Below are 14,774 nucleotides of genomic sequence, written 5' to 3'. Positions count from 1 at the left end.
ACCTTCTGAATCGAAAGCCACATTGCATACAGATGTTTGTGCTATATTAGTATCCGGCACACACTGATACACACCGAACACAGACATGTGTGACAAACACATTTGCGTTTGGGTGTGTCTGTCTTTATTTGTTACTTCCAGAATAGAGAGATACACTACAACTATAGACTCAGCTGAAACAAAACTTGTGTATTTATATACTTAGTTTGTGTATATATTGAATATGTTTCTTTATCTTTCTCTTCATTTCTAGATGAATTGATTAATCGTGTGGTCGATAACATGTCAGACAATACTGGGGGAGTTTCTCGATGACCAATGTCTTACATGTTTTGTTCTGTAGTTTCAAAACCCAAATATAAACGGTTTAATGAAAATGAAACGGGTGAAAGCAGCACATTTTCATCAGATGCGAAAACCATATTTTGTCATTTTGAATAAAAAAATTACTTGGACGACGAATAAGTTATCGAAATAGTTTTTGTGTGTGTTTGCGTGTGTCGTCCATGCATGTGTGAAACAACAAATTGAAACATAATTTTGCTTATAACTAAATCAGTATTGGGAATAAATCTAAATAATTCTATACACACATGCAGATTGTATTGCTGTGACACTTACGGTACGTCCACACGGCAGCGTGCGTTGAAGCTTGCCGGTGGGCGTGTCTGGAGCGTGACCAACAACCAATCACATGAATCTCCCGCCCCGGACACACAAGCACACAGTTTGATTGGCTAGAGCTTGTACTGGCATATGATTTGATTGGCTGGCGCTTCCGTCGAAGCTTGAAAAGTTGAACTTTTCACAACTTTCGAAGCGAGCAACGGAGGCAAAGCGACGCGACGGAACCACAATGCAGTTCGGCAAAGCCATTCAAAATGAATGGGAAGCTGCATTGAAGCTTCAACGCACGTTGCTGTGTGGACGGGCCGTTAGTCGATCGACTTTGATCCATGGATTGACCAGTCATTATGAGACATTTCTCTGACTTTAGAATGAATAAATTAATTAATACAAAAGAAAATACGTTTACAATAAAGATGATAGTTAGTTTCAGCTCCAACACATTTTCAAACATTCATGATGCTTGGCAATTGGACACCTCATTCCCAGCCATCAGCATTACCACACATGTTGTGACTGCGGGGTTTCCCCCTGTTCTGCTGCCTGTCCCTCTCTCTGTTTGCCTTTCTGTACATACCTGGTGTCACTTCCTTGAATGTCTGTTACCAGTTGACGGCAGCTGGCTGGACTTTCATTCTCTCAGTAATCATTCTCCATCAGATAATCGGACATTAAAATAATCAGTTTTACTGTGTCCAAATCTGTACAGCTGTCACATCCAGGATTGTTGGCCAAGAGTACAATTGTCAGAAGTTTGTTGCAGCATCAGTTGCAACGCACATTCAAACTGTCGCCACGCTGTTGAGCCATGCTTCAAGTAGATTATAAAGCTGTTTGTCACCGACACTATCAACCAGAATGAGCAAAGTGACCTTCCCCTCTAAAGCCTGGCACTGACTTCTCGAGGCTTTACTCTGGGCCTCTCGAGGATAACCTAGTTCTATCCCAGTCCATCCCAAGAGTATAGTTATATTCAGCAGAACGCTTCTTTTGTGCTCTGATTTTACATACACTGAGCAAAGATATTACATATATTATAAAAATGCAAAGAAGACAATGTTACTCATTTAACCAGAACACCTCCCATGCTGTTAGCAAGCCCCTGCTCCAGGTTGAGAAGTTCTTCAGGCTACAGCGGGGTGTTGGAGAGGCGAGCATTGAATAGCTGGTGGACCAGAGCCCTTTGCCGACACCAGGAACCTCCCCAAAGCTGGCCTTGGTCTGCTGGATGAATGACGCAGAAGGAATATAAGTGTGTTTAGACAGAATGGCTCAGTTCCAAACCAGAGGAAAGTCCACTTGCTGCCATAGGTCAGAAAAAAGTGAACATCGGGGTTATGCAATGCTGTCGAGTCACATTTGAATGGCCAAATGCAGGCACAGAATAATACAGTCTCATTAGCATGGTGACTAAGATCTTGTCCACAGGGCAGCGCAAAATACAACTTTTTGAATCGTCCCAATGTAATCGTATCTGATCACAGACAGAACAATCCCTTCCTCAGCTAGATTCTCACCGTCTTTGACATATTATCAGGTGTGGGGGGGAAAATCACAACCTGTTGTCAAAAAGTTCTTGGACGGGAAATGTTTGTATCTCCTCTTACAAAAAGTCACAAGTCATCACTCAATTTGACAGATATGCTGTCTCCCTTTCCTTGTTGACTCCTCTTTAGTTAACGGCGTGTCACCTTAGCTGACATTGCCTTGTGTTGTACTCACTTGGCTCTGAACCAGTTCTTCTCTTAGCGGTCCCAAGCAAACTTCTGCAACTCACGCCACCCACACGCTGGTTATGTATAGCCCACACCTACCCCTATCTGCCCACTGGTTTGAAAACAACGCTTTGTATAATTCTAAGGCTGCTATTTCTGAAACCTCATGCACAGGGAGCTCTTTCAATGTTATGTAATGCTCCCAACTCAACTGTAATCCCTCTGATGCTGAGTGAGCCCCCCCATGTGATGGTGCTGAAGGGTCGGCACTGGCTCTACGGGTGCTCTCCGTAGACTCTGGCCACCTGCACACACACGCACACACACACACACACACACACACACACACACACACACACACACACACACACACTGAGCTTTGGCCTGTGTATAAGAACAGAAGTTTATCCTGGAAAATCTCTTTCTTGGATCTGAGACGCTGGATGGAAGCACATTGCCGATGCTCGCCCTTTGTGCCCGCGCTCGGACTAGACGTACAGTCACTACACTGAGCATCAAACTGTACGTCCTGAACGACTCTCCGGATCTCCTCTCTTCTTCGTCTCAGTGTGAGACACGAGGATTTATCTTTGTCCTCGGTTATGTGTTGAGGAATTTCTCAGCTTCTGGAATTTCGTCTGCGTGTTGTTATCTTTTGCTTGTGAGGAATGTTTTATGTTGCTGGTTTAGAGTGAGGTTGATGAAGACTTGTTTCAAGAACTGTTAACTTGTTTACTGATTTAACACTGCTACCTGGATGCTTGAAGGTATTTCATTCACAGCTTACTGACCTCGTGCTTTTATTTGTGTCTTCCTTCACAGGAACCGTCAATGTGGTCTTCAGCTGGTGATTTGACAAGTCACCTATAGGATCCCCTCCGAGTCTCTCCTGTCTCCTCTCCCCCTCCCTTCCCGCTGCCCCTCCCTCCCCCTTCCCTTGTTAACCTTCTCCCCGATCCCTCTATCCCCCTCCTCCAAAATTCACCATGCTTATCAAGGAGTACCGCATCCCCATGCCCATGAGTGTGGAGGAGTACCGCATCGCTCAGCTCTACATGATCCAGGTGAGGTCACAACCCTAAATATATCCCTTCTTTACCCACACACCTGGCAAGTAAACCAGTTCACAAAAACAAAGCAGTCGGAGGGGGGAGAAATTAACGGGGAGTGAGATGGCAGCATGCACAATTTGAAATGAGTGGTCACACGGTCTTGCGTCAGTGTAATGGAACAAAGAGGGCTTGTGTGCTGATAGATTAACCAATTTGAACTCTCTGACCCTCGCTGTTTCCATATGCGTTTCTCAGGAGACGGGGTCGATGCACTTTGCTTTCCCTGCCATCTCGTTGCACACACATCCGCCAGTGATGGAGATGGATATACTGCCTTGTCCATGACAGTCAGTTTCATTTGTCTTACCAGAGCCCTTAGCTGGAAACTGAGAGTCTGTGTAAGCGCTTTAAGGTTTACAGCTCCAAGCAGGAACGGGTGATAGATACAGCTTTAGTTATCCTGTGTGGCGACATGTTTTCTCTTCATATGACATGTTTAAGTGGAGGAGGATTTATTTAATCCAGTGGTACAGCCAGGTGCACTGTGAGCACAGCAGAGGCATGGAGAGCAGTCACGGGGTCACACATGCCTGTGACAAACCAGATTAGGTACGTCACAAATCCTAAAACCGCTAATGATTGTTTGAAACCCAAATGTTTTCAAGTATCGACACCAGGCAAAGAAACCTGAAGCCTCCAGCACAGAGCGGAGTTCTCAGAGTGAGAGAGGTGCATTAGCATAGTCCCTATGCTAATGCGCCTCTCTCAATAGATTGTGCCGTTTTGGACGCAAACCGGACCCTCGAGCTTATATCAAATTCTTCTAGATATTATTGTAGCATTACTTTCCACAACCACTAATGCTCTGTCAGCCAGTGCAAGTTACAGGTCATTATAACAAAAGGAGAATAGACCTGATGTCGAAACTCATTGCTCGGGAGCTCCGGGACCAGTTGCAAATGGCTCAACGTAGCGTGAGCAGCACTCGGCGTGGTGAAGCCAGATCCAGAATCTGTTGGAGAAAGAGAAAGAGTAGACGTTCTTGTATCCTCCTTACTGTGTTTTCTTTCTCATTTTTTATGTTGAAAAAACATGTTATACATTATTGAAGAATATTTTTAATATACTAAAACATGTCTGGAGGGGCACTTTACATATGTACCGCTTTGAGGCATATGCTTATCTTGGCACTAAGCAGTTGTGCTGGGATTTGAGTTGCATGGTTATGTAATCTGTATCACAAGGGGTGTAATGTTGTTTGAAGAGCAGGTTGAAGGTAAAGGCCTCTTTAATCCGGCGTTTTACATGGTTCGGTGTGTGTGTCTTGCTTCTTCAGTGATCTTGTGTCAAAGGAGGCGTGCTGTCATGAGGAAATAACATCCTAAATCTGGAAATGTATGGTGGGTTAGGGCAGGGGTTCCCAACCCCTACCTTTTCTTTTTAATGACTGATTTTAAATGCCATTTTCTTAATGTCTTTCATTTTGTCTTTCTGATGCACTTTGAATTGCCTTGTGTTGAAAAGTGCTATATAAATAAACTTGCCTTTGTTTAAGCACCGGATTGGCAAAACAGGAGAGTACACCAGTCTGCCTTGATCTATGAATTCATGTCCGGGACTCTCACGGTATCTGCTGACCATGAACAGTAATGTACACACATCTGGCTAACTCCATAGGTAGCCTATATGCGGGTGTTCCCAAAATAAATTAGTTTAATCTTAATCTCGATGTAGTGCTAAATGCTGTCGGACGTGCACCGGAACGAACGTCACTATCATAATATCTTCTGAAAACAAACGCCAGTGTCACACACACACACACACACACACACACACACACACACACACACACACACACACACACACACACACACACACACACACACACACACACACACACACCTCCTCCTTCATAATGCGCCTTCTCCTCATTTTCCCCATCACTGGATTATCCGTAAATCATACAAACAAAACCAACACGTTGATTTATCTGTTTTCCCGTTTTGGTTTAAAAACTGAATAACGTCGGTTTTTTGTTTTTCCGAAAAACCAAAAAACGACACCAGTTCTTTTTGAAACGTTGTTAATATGTTTTGGATGCATATTGTTCTAGTATTTGTTCAGGCTGTTACATACAATTAGCCTCTGTTGCTACCTGCTGGTGAGTAAATATTAAAATCAGTTCAAATTGACAACCGGTCCGCGATTTTTTTTAAAGTATCTGCCGGTCCTTGGCACAATAAAGGTTGGGAACCCCCGGGTTAGGGAACGTCTCTTTACGGGCCATACAAAGCAGCATATGCACTATGTTGTATCCAAGTTAAACCTTTAGGCCTTGCATAAGGAAGCCCCAGCATGCCTTCAAGCTGTTAAAGAGATGCCCCTCCTACAACTGTTTATCTTACACCCAAATTAATTATTGTTTATGTTGACAAAGAAGTCTAAAATAAATATCCACCCACTATTGTAACAATACTACAGCGCAGGCCGCAGACAGCCTCTCCCTTTTCTCTCTATGAAAACCGGTTATGTTAGTGTCTGAATATTAACCTACAGCCGTAGTAACAGTTTATCCTTATGTAGACATTTCTCTGTCCTGTTTGCTCAAATGAAAATAATATTATATAATTAGAACATATTGTTCTCTCAAGGAATTTCAGACTTTTCAGTGAACAGGTTTTCCTGATGTTCTGTTTCGGGTAGAGAACATGACTCGGCAATCATTCCCTGGAGCAAGCAGGCGTTTCAAGACGGCACAATCTGCACCAGACTTCCACACACTAAGAACTTATTTGGCACATAAACTCAGGGTATTGAGGAGAGCTACTGATCACGTGAAACTGTAACTTTAACATTTTAGTTTTGCATGCCTTGTGCAAAGTCACTGCAGATGCCCAGGTGTCTTTAGTCTATACAAATAATTTGTGCATTCTCAAGCTTGTAATCAAATGATAGGGAGATAAATTGTTTCATTAGTGACCCGTAGTTACCTTTCCCCCGGACCTCACCCTCTCCACACAGCCCTGTTGCTGCAAGGCTTCCGTCACCATGGCAACCGTGACATCATCAGCGTGCCGGTGGTCAGGTTTTGTTCGAGAGAGGGAGTGAATGAAAAGAGGAAATGGAGGATAAAAAGAGAGGTTGCGAAGGAGGGAGGGGGTGGAAGTAAGAGAGAGAGAGAGCTGTATTTTGAGCAGAGAGAATTTTGCTGGCGTCTGTGGGTACCCTTCGCTTCACTGCTGTATGTTACCAGGGCAACTGCACCATGAAGGCCCGCCTGCCTGCGATCCGTCCCCTGTGTAGAGATGTCACAGATGAAGTCCAGGCCTCAGGACAACCTGGACATATCTGCACCTCGGCCTCAGAGCCCCTTCTCTCCTCTCACTGACTCTCCTCTGCCCTTACAGCGCCGCCTTCTTATCTGAGAGCTAATTGCAAATTCATTATCACCACATAGAGATTTGCGGAAAATGCATGAAGCAAACGCGGAATGTGTGAGAAATGAAATGAGAAGATCTCACTGTGTCTCAATCATCCCTCCATCATGCTCTGACTAAGCATCTGTGGAGTGAAGTGCAAAGAAGCATCTCAAGCAGGGAACACTCCTCACTTACTTGACGCAAGAAGGGAACAAAATAACCAGGATGTGATTCCATCCTGTTAACGCTGTGGGATCTACGCACATACAGTATGCTTTAATGGTGATGGATTTTATTTGGTCTGTTTAAAGAAAGGTGGGTGAGATGTGGCAAAGATTTAAGGGCATGACTTCACATCACAACGCAGCGGCACTTTGTCTTTGTGAACTGAGCCAAAAATGATTTTACAGTCGAGTGGTGAGGATGAGAGACAGTCGACACTACCAGAGACTCTTGAAAACCATTACATCATTCCTTTCCCAACAGGTATAACACACACACTGTTTTCATCAAGAATCTCACATACATTTCAGTGTTAATTCACTTTAAATCATATTATCTACTCCCGCTCTTCTCTTATTATTTACTACGGGAACGTCCGAGCCCTGCTCAATGTTTTGTCATCGCTGAACTGGAGAGAAGCATGCATCGCTCCAGGGGGGAGAAGAATAGACACTGCGTTTGGCAGGCTGCGGTTACCTGTCAGCCGCAACCTAATTATAGAGACAGACAACAACAAAACACAATGATTTCCATTCTCCCCTTTACCTAGACTGCTGACTTAACATCCGGACATACTTTGAAACATTTGAACTGTCTGTATGCAATGAAAATAATTACATTTGGAAAACTCAACAGCAATACATCTTGCCAAATATAATAATACTGGTACTCACAATATAGCACTGACCTTATTGTGAGTCTAATTGAAAGGCCAACTGTTAGTTATCTGTGCGAGTGGATAGACGTGATTTATTGTGTTAGTGGTATACTATTTGGTTATCCGAATTCCTTTATTCGCCCCGCAGCGGGGACGTTTACAGTGGTACGGTGACTGGCATAGCAGGTCAAAAGATCCAATAATAAAGAGAAAGCTAGCTTATGAAATATAGAGAACAAAAGCACACATTAGTAGCAATAGAATACACATAAGTACACATCCATGGCTTAAAATGAGGAACGGCAATTAAAAAAAAAAACTAAATGGCACAAGTAACAAGTAAGTCTACACAGCTTTGTGCATTTTTTAAGCATTTCACTCCATACAGTCAACTCAATTTGACATTTTATACATATTGTGTTTGGACGTTTGGTTCCTGTCTGGTGTTCTGATGTTGCCGTGGCGCCTGTGCTGTGTCTTCGGAGCAGTGTCTGGGCTGTTGAGAGCAGAGCGGGTGGCTAATGAATGACCTGTCAGAGGTAATGAGGTCCGGAGCGTTGGATGCTTCATGGCTTCCTCCTCCCCACTCCACTGACTCACTGCCTCCATCACCTCTCCCCTGTGGACAGACTGGAGGAATCTGTCTCCCTATGTCCCCAGCGCTGCACTGCACTGTGTTCATACTTTCTGTATGTCGAAAGACTGAACAGTTTCAACTGATGATTGAAGTACGGAAGATGACACCTTTGCAATCTCTGACATCTATGGTCCTCGCTCTTTGCTCCCTGTGATTTCCATACCGTCAGCACTTGGACTATGCCCAGCTGTCCACGTTTCCTTTTCTTCTGATTTCATAACTACCACAAATCTTGCTCTTGCATGACACACATTCCTGTCTTTAAGGCTTTGAGTCACCTAGCTGTAGGTCTACTAAACTGCACGTGCAGGCTCCACCCAGCCTCTCTTCCTGCGTGCACCTGGAATGTAAATATGGGAAAGGTGTGGCTCCGCGAGCTGGTTTTGGGCTTCCTGATTTGCAATTCATAGCTTGTAGATCTTTCAGGAAGTCGCATCTTGCGTCATGTTTTTATTTGCAAAAAGACACCATGTCCATTCATTTGTTTATTTCAGTTCCTTTTTACACTTTGAATATAAGGGTAGAATATCTATTCACAAATTCAAAGAAACAATAATATGTCTAAAATATCTACAAACATCTATACCGATGTTATTTATTTAGCTGAATTGTATACTTATTATCCCAAATCCTCAATTATCCAAAAGTCTGATGTTTTACTTGATGTCATTATGCTTGTTACAGAAAAAGAGCCGAGAAGAGAGCTGCGGTGAGGGCAGCGGGGTGGAGATCCTGGAGAATAAACCCTACACAGATGGGCCGGGTGGGACGGGCCAGTACACCCACAAAGTTTACCACATTGGCATGCACATTCCCAGCTGGTTCCGCTCCATATTGCCCAAAGCAGCACTGAGGGTGGAAGAGGAGTCCTGGAACGCCTACCCTTACACCCGCACCAGGTGAGCTTTCAGGAACCTCCACACACCTCTTCAAAGCCGGAGTGAGAGAGCATTACAACTCTGCCAACGCCAAGAAAATCTCTGTGCATGGGTGTCTGAATGCTGCAGCTGGTAGATTTACACACACATGTTAAGACATACTTTCACACTAAATGACCATATGTACATCAATTACTCATCCCATAATAATAATGCACTTTAATCCTCCCCTTGGGGAAATTACATTTTTCATTCTGTTGTTATTTCTGTAACCCACGCCAAGTCCTGGTGTCCTTTTTGTTTTTCTCGCATGCTTCCACCTTGAACGAAGAATGAATAAATGGATAAGTAAATGACGGCCACGTTTAACCACAGCAAAGCTATATCAAAACATCTGTTATCTCTCTATAACTCGTGCAGTATAGTCAGCGTTTTGTCTTGGCGTCATTAGACGAGGGCGTCCAAAAACATAAATAATTTGAGAGAAGATCGAGAGTTTTTATCGCTTGAAATGACGAAAAGGAAAAAGGACAAGTACATCCCTCTGTTGGAGGGGCAAAGGAGTCTGGTGGGATTATTTTCGCCGCCAGCAAAGCGCGTTCCTGTGACGAAAAAAACCAAAACACCGCCGCATCTTCCAAGGACCATGCCAGGAGGGGTGTCCCTGTCGGCAGGGAGACGTAAAGAGATAGTATAAGGGACGGCGCATTTCAAAATGGTGTGTGTGTGTGTGTGTGTGCATACGTAAAGCGATAGTATCGATAAGGGTTGGCTCAATTCAAAATTCAAGTCACGTCACACGTCACGTCCCCCGGGGTGGAAGCCCTCTCAGCCTGTCTGGCGGAAACACGGAGTATAGTTTAGTTTGTATGCTCACTATTTCCGCAATACATGCATTTTCAGAACAAGCTTACTATGTATCACTATTCCGCATAAACAGCTTCTCATACGGACGAGTATTTTAAAAAGTAAGTTTGAGCAGAAATGCATGTGTTTTGAAAGTAGCAAGTTGTATGAGTGCTTAAATGCTAAAATATAGTTTTTGGGTGTTAAAAGTTTCCCCCATTTAGTTCAATTAATCTAGGCTTTTCTTTATTTTGGATAATTCATTCAATGTGAAGGCATGCAAAAAAGGGGATACAATTAAAGCACGCTTACATTCATCATGTAAAATCCCCTGAGTGGTAAGAGGCTATGTGACGCGAGTTCTACTATAGCTGCTGTCGCTCAGTGAAATACAGATGGAGTAAAGACCTCAAGTTGTCTGAAGATTTCTAAGAAAGACCTTCAGATTGCTGTGTGTGTCCAGCCTTGCTTACAGGCTGTTAGAAGTGGATGTCCCCTCACTCTCAGGGTGTCAGTGTTTGTCTGTGAGGGTTCAGACAAACACACCGACAGGAAGGTGCTGAACAGAGATGCGCCCTTGACTATCGTGTCAGGATATTGATAGACTGCAAGTGCCTGTTGACACATATTCAGTGACAGCTTTGCCTCAGATACAACAGATGGGCATGGCTCACACATTTCCTACCCTCAGCAGTGAGAGGGTGTTGGCACTCGTAAAAAAAATAGTCCTGATCTTGAGCCATTGAGTTGAGAAGCAAGTGTCATAATCAAGGCAGCGATCGACCTCTAATGTAATCGAGCCTTGTTGGGACTTTGTTCTGTTGTTTAATTGATTTTGTTGCCTCTGCTCTTTCAGATACACTTGCCCCTTTGTTGAGAAGTTCTCCATTGACATTGAGACCTACTACAAACCTGACACAGGCAACCAAGCCGACGTCTTCAACATGTCTGCAGTAGAAAGGAGGCAGAGGAGTATTGGTGAGACAGTTTGGCATTGATCCTGAACCTTAACAATGACATAAACTCATATTTAAAAAATATGAATTGATGTGTATCATGCTGCTTCAACTATCCACAAATAGCTATCTCAATATGTGTGCAGTATATCTATACTATAGAACCAGCACAGCAAGTAATGAACTTTTCTTGCAATAGTTATCTAAGGTGACAGGTTAGTAATGGTAGATTTAGTTTGATGATGTGTCTTTTATATTGGTATTCCCTTCATGAGCAGGTGAAGCCCACTTGTGGCAATGTACTGGTACTACAAATGTTTTTCTGAAAATACTCAAAGGACAGTCAGATTCTATTTAGATTGGAATTTTTTTATTCAGAACATTTCTTTAAGTTGTACTACCCTATCTACCAGAATGTGTAGCATAATTGAGGCAATATAACTAAAATACCAGTCTCCATTAATCATTTAGTTTTGTATCTTTGCCAGACCCAATTGACATAGTGACAGATCCCATCCCCCCCCATGAGTACAAAGCAGAGGAGGACACACGGCTCTACAAGTCAGCCAAGACCCAGAGGGGTCCTCTGCTGGACGACTGGATAGAAGAGTACAACAACAACCCAGGGATGAGCCCCATCATGTGCGCCTACAAACTCTGCAAGGTGGAGTTTCGCTACTGGGGCATGCAGTCAAAGATCGAGCGCTTCATCCATGATGTTGGTGAGTATGCACGAGGGCTGCACCGTTACTCAAATGTTAGGTGAACATAAACTGCAGTACTACCGTTTAATTTCCGTGCTCCACCTACAGAACATCTGTCGTGAAAATAATCTTTCCTGAATGTTGTGGCTGTAGTCCAGAGTAGAAGAATTGGGTAAAATGTTCTGGTACATTTTCTTTTATATTTGGCTTCTATGAGATGCTCACTGAATAGGGACTAATCTTATTTTTAAATACATTATATGATATTATTATACTCCTTGGGAATGTTTCTGGACACACATAGGTGATACAGAGAGACAGAAAGAAGAATACATAACCAAACAATTATAAAAGCTAAGACTTTGGAAAATAATGACTATTTACACAACATATAGTTATGTAGGAAACTGAGTGCAGTGTAACGCCAGTATTTCACCGTTTGAATCTAAACGTTTGTATTACAAAAGAAAGGTGTCTAATCTTTTCCGTCTCGTCTCCGTAGGACTGAGGAAGGTGATGGCGCGCGCCCACCGGCAGGCCTGGTGCTGGCAGGACGAGTGGTACGGTCTGACGATGGAGGACATCCGGCAGCTGGAGCTGGAGACACAGCTGGCCCTCGCCACCAAGATGGCCCAGTTCAGTCAGGCTGAGGAGGCTGCCGAGGCCAACGGGGGGGCTCCGTCTCCAGACAAAGAGCAGGAGGCTAAAGAGGCCATCAGCTCCATCGAAGCGGAGGAGGTGGTGGTGAGCTCAGGAGGAGAGACTCTGCAGCCCCGAGGCGTTCTCACCAAGCAGTGGTCCACTTCCTCCAGATCCTCCCGCTCATCCAAGAGAGGAGGTGAGGCCATCTTCTTGTCTCACTTCTGTGTGTGAGACTACACAGTCCTGAGACATTATCACATTTAAAATTACACCTCGTCACACCTTTTATATGTTCAGTCTGCCACCCGACTCCTTTCCAACTTAAAGGTTGAGGTATGCTCACAACAAAGTCAAACGGCTCCTTCAGAAAACACAGAAAGTTGTGATGTTTGAGTCCACGCTGGCAGCTGTGAAGAATTCAACAGGGTCAAGCGTCTAGTGTGTGAAAAGTAGCACTTTGATTTTTTTGTTAGTATGATTAGTTTTTCATGTGTCATTGTTCTTTGTAGTAAATTGCTAATCCTCACAAAATTAGAACGTTTTTAGTTTCAAACACTCACTCTCCTATAAGCTTGAATTAATGTGTGTTACAATGGATACCTATGGCAACATATTTTGCTAGACCATATACAGTCTATTGCCTAAACTCTTAGCACCATACAAAAAGTGAATTGACATTAGTTGGGTTGATTGGTTCATCTTTTCCAAAAGACAGCAGATATGTTTCAAAGATATAAACAGTCTAGTAAGAAATGCCATGGCAACCTGAACATTTCTCATTATTTTTCAAACGCTTAACTTTTACGATGGACAACCACATCTATGTTGTCTTCAGCTTGTATACACACTGAAGCTGCTCCCAAGCCCAATGAAGAGCTCTGATTCGTTGTTCAAACACCTCAGGACTCGGGATCAGCTTCGTAGGTTGTAGTCTCTGCTCGTATGTTTTTACTGTTTTGAATGATGCCTCCACATTTGCCGCACTCTCCGACTTGCCTCCCCTCAACCCAGAACTCAGCGGATCCCACCTGGGTTATTTTTAGCAGCAACTTTGACATCACAAACCACATGTCCGAATCGCAGCCATCTCTAGTGTCACCCCTACCTCCCTGACTCTCATCCTCGTTTCACCCCAGTGCAAATACTCCAGTACTGTACTTTCGTGCACATTGTAGGTGCTTTTTGTTACCGTCTTTTGCTACCCAATACTTTATACTCCACTACATGTATTGCATAACTCGGGTCAATTTAAAGATGCAGATAAATGATACAAAATATAATTCATAAATAATTGATTATTACAGAATTTACTTTATTCCCTGGTGGAATTGACAAGCTACTCTCAACGATATACTAACAAATAAAATAATGACGACATTTGAAATTCTATTTGAATACAAGATCCTTATTGACCAGCTGAAACATTAGTGATGGATAATTATTCATAACAATTATTATAATTTGTAGTATTGTTATATAGGCCGTTGCAGAAAAATGAGTGCTACTTTTTGTACTTTAAGTAAATGGTGATGCTAATGTACTTGTTTTTAATAAAAGACTATTTACTTTTAATAGCTTTCTCCCTGCACCCTGACTCTCATCATCGCGCCTCGTTTCACCCCTGTGGTTCTCTCGGGCTATTTTTAGCAGCAGTGCTGACGTCACACACCAGAGGAGGCTGAGGCTCTTCGCAGTGACCCTCCTCTCCAACACTGCCGTTTCCTCCTGTGCGCTGACAGCCACAGCTGTGCCCCCCTCCCACCAGCCTACCCCTTACAGCGATACCCCCCCTACTTCCTCCACACCCATAATATATTAGGCATAGACTGAAGACATGTGATGGACACGGCCTTCTTTTAGGATTGCCATTTTCCTCGACTGGTGGTTTTCGGGGTGTTTGTAGCTTGTCTGTGTTACAATGGGTCTCTTGTTTCACCCCCCCCCCTGACCACCAGAAAGTCCATCTGTGATGAGCTAATGTACCACTGAGACTGTTGCATGTTTATATAACACTGTGGGTGTGTGGGCTGGAGGAGATTGTGCAATGTTTCTTTGTGTGTGTTTGAGTGAATGTGTTAAAAAGGAAAAGAGAGACTCTGAAACACATGTCCGAGAGTAACAGTGATTTTTTTTTTTCCATGTGGCCTTTCAGTGAGCCCCTCACGTCACAGCATCTCAGAGTGGAGGATGCAGAGCATAGCGCGAGACTCCGAAGACAGCTCGGACGAGGAGTTCTTCGACGCTCATGGTAACAACAGTTTTGATTTAGTTTTGGGGTCGATGGTTAGATCAGCAGCATCGTGCTTAATGTGTTCAGTTTTCAAAGAAGCTGCTTGTTTTCCCGCCTCTGACTCTGCATGCATCTCTTTAACCACAGATCAGTTCTTAAGCTTCCCAGATACCCAGCATGCTTTGGGG

At 43.6% G+C, this 14,774-nt stretch overlaps 1 protein-coding gene across 5 annotated transcripts in view; it reads left to right on the top strand.

Moving 5' to 3' along the window:
• LOC117452355 (membrane-associated phosphatidylinositol transfer protein 2-like) overlaps nucleotides 1–14,774 on the top strand; it is a 54,959-nt gene that overhangs the window by 14,533 nt on the left and 25,652 nt on the right. For all 5 annotated transcript variants that reach the window (XM_034090933.2, XM_034090931.2, XM_034090929.2 and 2 more), the window contains exons 2-7: nucleotides 3,165–3,406; nucleotides 9,015–9,229; nucleotides 10,911–11,032; nucleotides 11,499–11,732; nucleotides 12,217–12,552; nucleotides 14,509–14,604. In XM_034090933.2, the coding sequence (XP_033946824.1) occupies nucleotides 3,329–3,406; nucleotides 9,015–9,229; nucleotides 10,911–11,032; nucleotides 11,499–11,732; nucleotides 12,217–12,552; nucleotides 14,509–14,604 (1,081 nt within the window). In that variant the 5' untranslated portion in view covers nucleotides 3,165–3,328. The remainder of the gene's footprint in view (nucleotides 1–3,164; nucleotides 3,407–9,014; nucleotides 9,230–10,910; nucleotides 11,033–11,498; nucleotides 11,733–12,216; nucleotides 12,553–14,508; nucleotides 14,605–14,774) is intronic.

The sequence above is a fragment of the Pseudochaenichthys georgianus genome, chromosome 9 (genome assembly GCF_902827115.2).
Source record: "Pseudochaenichthys georgianus chromosome 9, fPseGeo1.2, whole genome shotgun sequence".
Classification (NCBI taxonomy): domain Eukaryota; kingdom Metazoa; phylum Chordata; class Actinopteri; order Perciformes; family Channichthyidae; genus Pseudochaenichthys; species Pseudochaenichthys georgianus.
The sequence above is the reverse complement of the archived record's forward strand: the minus strand, read 5'-3'. Positions and strand labels throughout refer to the sequence as shown.